General features: G+C 33.6%; 1 protein-coding gene across 1 annotated transcript in view; it reads left to right on the plus strand.

The window, feature by feature from the left end:
* The window catches only part of LOC104994362 (sodium- and chloride-dependent neutral and basic amino acid transporter B(0+)), a gene marked incomplete at its 3' end in the record, with an annotated part of 17402 nt that overhangs the window by 1380 nt on the left and 10006 nt on the right, over positions 1–6016 (plus strand). Inside the window, exons 2-5 of the mRNA XM_010847897.1 lie at positions 182–347; positions 3313–3444; positions 4911–5075; positions 5879–6016. The exon at positions 5879–6016 is cut by the window's right edge and continues 1 nt beyond it. Of these exons, the coding sequence (XP_010846199.1) occupies positions 182–347; positions 3313–3444; positions 4911–5075; positions 5879–6016 (601 nt within the window). The remainder of the gene's footprint in view (positions 1–181; positions 348–3312; positions 3445–4910; positions 5076–5878) is intronic.

Raw genomic sequence — 6016 nt, forward strand, 5'->3', positions numbered from 1 at the left:
GTCACTAGCTTTGGAAAACGTTCTCTTTGGCTATGTTTTTCAGGGTTTGTTTCTCTCTGTCTCTGTCTGCCTGTCTCTGTATGTCTTTCTCTCTCTCACTGTCACTCTATGAATTTTTGAAATTATGCTTCTGTGTAATTTTTAATAGAAAAATAAGCTGATGATATTTTTCTTTTTCTAGAATGCTGAGGTTGCACCCGAGAATCTTCATGTTAATGAAAATGATGAGAATCAGGAGCGTGGTAACTGGTCCAAAAAATCAGATTACCTTTTATCTATGGTTGGATATGCAGTGGGACTGGGGAACGTGTGGCGGTTCCCCTATTTGACCTACAACAATGGCGGAGGTACTACCCGCTGCCCCAATTTATTTCCCCTTCAGTTTTAAGGGAGGTGCTCTGTGGCCTCTGATGATATTTAAGACCTAAGGAAAGGTATATGATAATATGGGTTAGTGGGAGGATGGGAAATGAGCATACTTCATTTTATTATTAGACCATGGTTTTCTAGCTCAAGTTGGAAAGCTGGTTTCATAAGATCTTCAGATATAAACTTGATAAAAGTTGCGTATTTAGCACTTCTGATTTCTCATTTGAAATCCCAAACAATCTTCATATGACTTATTCTTCTTAATTTATACATGTTCCTATAATAATGTATTCAGACTCAAGTTGTGTTTTGCCTGATTTATTGCTGAATCTAAGTAAAAGGCAGGGAATTCTCATTCTAATAGGACATTCAAATAAATCATTTGCTTAAATAAAATAAGGCATTACATTTTGGAAACTTAAGTTTGGAAAGAGTTGATTAAAAGGTAATTAAAGGTTTTGTACGTTAAGCTGCAATATCAGTTACATATATTCCAAATTGGATTGACCAGGTAGAAGATCCTTCTAAAATGCAATAGAATTTAATTCAAGGCTAGGTGTTTAATTTCTGTAAAACAATATGGTTTATACCTCATAGATCACTAAAGAAGACTCAATTAGAACAAGGAGAAAAAAATAACTCTGAAGTGACACCCAAAAGGAAACAGAATGAATTGCACAATCCTCTAGTAATGTTGAAACAACTTTTCACTTACACCATATTTATTTACTTGTAATTACAAGTCCTATTAGAAGTGTAGAGGTGACATTCCCTTATATTTCAAAATTGGATACCAGTGAAACTATGCCACTGTAATTATTTTTCTTGGTACAATAGGATTTTGTGTGGCGATATTTCAATCTTACATTCCTTATTAATTGGTTATATTAAAACATTCATATTGCCCTTCAAAGATTTAAGAAAGGAGCTCTGTTTATCAAACACTTTAAGTGTTGGTCCATAAATTACCAACATAAATTACCAACTAGAGCCAACATTGTTTAATCAAGAGTTTAGTATACATTTGAGCTGGAAGATGAGTCAGGAATCATATGTCCTAAGGTCAGTGTAGTTGAGAAAAGCATTCAGGTTCCTTTTCAGCCCCTTATGTTCAGGTTTAAATTAAGAAATACCCTGGGAGTTGATGTCATAAAGGGCCAGTACTTACTATAGATTTCTAGGAACTATATCAAACTAGGTTTAATATAGAATTTTTAAACTTAGCTGAAACAAAATGGCATTATTTTATTGTATGCTATTACCTCTCTCACTGTTTCCTCTAAAAATTAGCTTATCATATTGGCTCTCATTTTTAAAAGATCACATCATTTGAGTAGTGGATGATCTACTCTCTCTCAGTTGCTTCTCTTTTTTGCCCAAGGGTAGAACAGGAACACGAAATTCAAATTTGTCAAAAGTTAATAGATTAGATTTAAACTTATGGTCAGGCTTAAAAGACTGTTGCTAAAATCTGGAATCATTTTTATCTTTAGATGCTTTTTAACACTATAAGAAAGAGAAGTATCAGACTACCTTAGGGTCTAGGTCAGTAGTGTTAACTTTGTATTGCTAATCTACCAGTTATGGTTGTTATTAATAATGAAATAATATAATGGGTGAAAAGCCATTGATAACATTGAGGAAAATTGATTTTTGTGTGTGTCTACAAACCTGTTTACACTGGGCTGGCAAAATATTGCATATTGTTTTTCAAACAGATATTTTGTATTACTTTTTCTTCATATTTACCATTGGTGGGAATTAAACTTCTATTAGTCATAGTAATGATGGTATGTACATTGCAACATCTGTAAAAACATATTTGTCCTTATGTTCTGGTGACTAGTGACTTGCATGTAACAAGTACTTTATTGTCTTCTTATTTTTAGTAAAATATATTTTTAGGGTTAGAAAAAAATGTAATGCCCAGGTATGGTGTTATAGTATCATAATGGGAAAAGTATATGAAGAAAAAAATGTACATAATCCAACCCAAAGTCTATTTTACTCACTTATTCCACATTTTCTTATTAAACATTGTTAATTTAAGACTTCTAGAATACTTAAACAACAAATTTAATATTCTGTCCCCGCTTCTACCAAAATTCTGGTCAAAGTTTTAATGAATTGTATTCCCTAAAAGTAGACAGGATAAATGTAAAATAATAAAAGGTTTAACAACAACAACAACAAAAAAACAAACAAAAATGGGACTGAATAATCTAAATGTAGGAATATTAGTCCTTATGAAATTGAATGTTAATTCTGCGTACATCTCAAGGGTTCAAGATTCTTATACCAAAAATAATGTTTCTTTAACATTGAGTGAAGACACATGACTATTTGGAGAATAATGAACTTAACTGCAATAGCTTCTACTTTGAACCACATTTAACATTTAAACCCTAAGTCTTAAAAGCAGATTGTTTTTGTTAGTTTTTAAGGAGAGAGGAGGGAAACTAGCTTTGAACATATACTATATGCCTGCCTATTTTGTGAAGTGTTTTCACATAGGCTCTGTGATTAAATCCTTACCACAAACTGATGACTTGGCATTGCTCTTCCCATTTATGAGGAACCCAAGATTGAGAGGTTAGATAAACTGCCCCAGGTCACATAACTAGTACATGATGAAGCCAGGATATAAACCTAGGTCTATCTGTCTCCAAAGCCTATGATCATTCAACTTCTTTGAATTGCTTTTTATGGGTTATTGTTTTTAATAATCACAACAACCTCATTAGGTAATACCAGCATCCCCATTTCATGGATGAGGAATCCAAGGTTTAGAAAATCAACAACTTTCTTACAGATTTGAAGCCCAGATTCAGTTCTCTCTGACTCCACTTATCAGACTGCTTTCAAAATGTTGTGTTGGTTGTCAAAGTGCCATCAAGATTTGGGCATATAATAGTACTTTGGTTCTTTTTTTGCCTTTTCTAGGTGCCTTCTTAATACCATATGTGATTATGCTAGCCCTGGCTGGTTTACCTTTGTTCTTCTTAGAGTGCTCCATGGGACAATTTTCTAGCTTAGGTCCAGTTTCAGTTTGGAGGATTCTTCCATTGTTTCAAGGTTGGTATTAAAATGTTTTCCTTATTATGCTTATTGGTTTGTTTCTGCATATAGCTGTCCTCACTGCGTGGATGAAAGCATTTAACATTTGGACATGATGGCCCAGGTAGTAAAGAAACTGCCTGCAATGCAGGAAACACAGGTTTGATCCCTGGGTCAGGAAAATCCCCTGGAGGAGGAAATGGCACCCACTCCAGTATTCTTGCCTGGGAAATCCATGGACAGAGGAGCCTGGTGGTCTATACAGTCCATGAGGCAGCAAAGAATTGGACACAACTGAGCAACTAACTTTCAAAGTCAGAGACATACATTGTTTTTTTATTTGCCACCATCAAATTTAGAAATCAAATGTTAATATGTATTTCTCTTTATCTTGGGCTGCAGATATTGTTGGGGTTAAGAAGGATATGAGGAAGTTGTTTTATTTTCACCTTTGAATTCTCTTGGCAAACAGTCTTGTGTGTTAACTTTATGGCTCTGCCTTTTCTTCTACTCCGTATGCGGTCTCTGTGATGTTGCTTTTGCCTATCTTTTACAATGCCTCATTCAGGAAAGTTGAAGGGCAGGTCACTATTTTTTTCTTGGATGATCCTAATGGAATAGGATACTGGGAACATTTTTTTTTAAATGCTTTGATTGTTATTAAACATTAAACAGTCTTTCTGTTTGAAGATTATATATCATTTTTGGTACGTGCTAGCTGCTGAAAGCTACCTGTAAAAGTTTCAATGTAACATCAAAAATACACTTATAGTGAGGTGAAGAGACTATTATGCTGGAATATTAAGGAAGTTAGTCTTAGCATAGAAGTGATATTCAGTGTGCTAAGCTGCATTTTCAAACTAGAGAGTTAAAGACATTTCAGAAGTTTAAATTCAGATAATTACAATTTCCTGAATTTTCTTTACACACCTTGTAGAAATGCTGTACATTTCCCCTTAGGACATTCTTTCAGAGGCTTTATCTTCTACTTGTCAAAATGCTGGTGTATAGATGAAGATGGGAGTATTGGTCACTGAATCGATAGGATATGAGCTTTGAAATTTTTTTTTTTTTAATAGTACCCACTCTGACAAGAATTTACAGACTTAATAAGAATGAGTAAAGAACATGGCTTTTCTTTATGTGAATTCAGTGGCTTAATATAGATCTTTAATCTTAGCACCTTTTCCTGATCAACTCAAAATCTGTCTAAAAAATTAATCATCAAAATAATTTTGAGAAGCTATTCAGACAACAGTACTGTCTCCCACGCCTCCAATAAAGAGAAAACATTGAAACAGTTTTCTCAGTTTAAAATAGATTTTGTGGAAATTGAGAATGCAGCTGTATGAATTAGCAAAAGAAATTTCACTTATTTTTTTAATTTTATTTTATTTTTAAACTTTACATAATTGTATTAGTTTTGCCAAATATCAAAATGAATCCACCACAGTACTTATGTTTTTAATTGTTCTCTTTTCCAGGTGTGGGGATTACAATGGTCCTGATATCCCTTTTTGTGACAATCTATTATAATGTCATAATTGCCTATAGTCTTTACTACCTGTTTGCTTCTTTTCAACGTGAACTACCATGGTCAAAATGTTCCATCAGTTGGGCTGATGGAAACTGTAGCAGATCACCTTTCGGTAAAATTCATTTATTTATTGTTAACTCTGAATCATTCATTCTTTTCTATTTTCTAACAAGATTAAAGGCCTAAATCATTTCCTAACAAATTTAGGTTCAACTTTAAGTGAGCCACAGGTTACTGATGAAATCAGAATAAGTCATGTATAATGTGAAAGTTGATTAATGCAATATGTTAATTTCTGAGGGCAGCCAGTAAAGCTAAACCACTACTTGGAGTACTTCTTGCAGACCTAGGTTGTCAGTGGTAGACAAGGAAGAAAATGGGAAAGTGGTAAGAGAGAAAATCACTGTTTATGATACATAGTAGTGTTCAGGAGATGGTGAGTATTGCTAGTCTTTGGAATAATGTAGCATCAATATTGTAGACTATTACCACTGGGATTGGCTGTGTATATTGGAGAATAAATTGATACAGATTTAACACTTCTTAGGAATTTAAAGGTGTCATTTATTTATATAGGTTAAATAAGTCCACATATGAAAATTTCCCTAGAGTACTGAATCCCAATTGAAATGACTATTACTCTATAGCTGTTGTTACTGTAAATAAACTGTAAATATAAAAATACATAGTTTAAAAGGGCAGATATTTTCATACTCACCCTCAGCTTAGTAGTAGAGAAAATTTAAGTTGCTGAGTGTGCATGGCTTATTCCATTTGTGAAATTTCTACTCCACATTCACTAAATAAGAATTTAGACAGTACCTTAAGTATTTCACCATTTAAAATTTATTTCCAGGAAAGCACTCGTCTAAAACTAAGTACATGTCTGTGTGTATCCTTGTTTTCTAATTTTAGTGACACATTGTAATGTGAGTATAAGCATAAATGAAATCTTTCAAGCGAATAAAAGCTGGGTAGACGCCAACAATCTTACCTGCATCAATGGAAGTGAAGTTTATCAGACAGGACAGCTTCCCAGTGAACAGTATTGGA

Source organism: Bison bison, unplaced genomic scaffold, assembly GCF_000754665.1.
Source record: "Bison bison bison isolate TAMUID 2011002044 unplaced genomic scaffold, Bison_UMD1.0 scf7180017849837, whole genome shotgun sequence".
Lineage (NCBI taxonomy): Eukaryota > Metazoa > Chordata > Mammalia > Artiodactyla > Bovidae > Bison > Bison bison.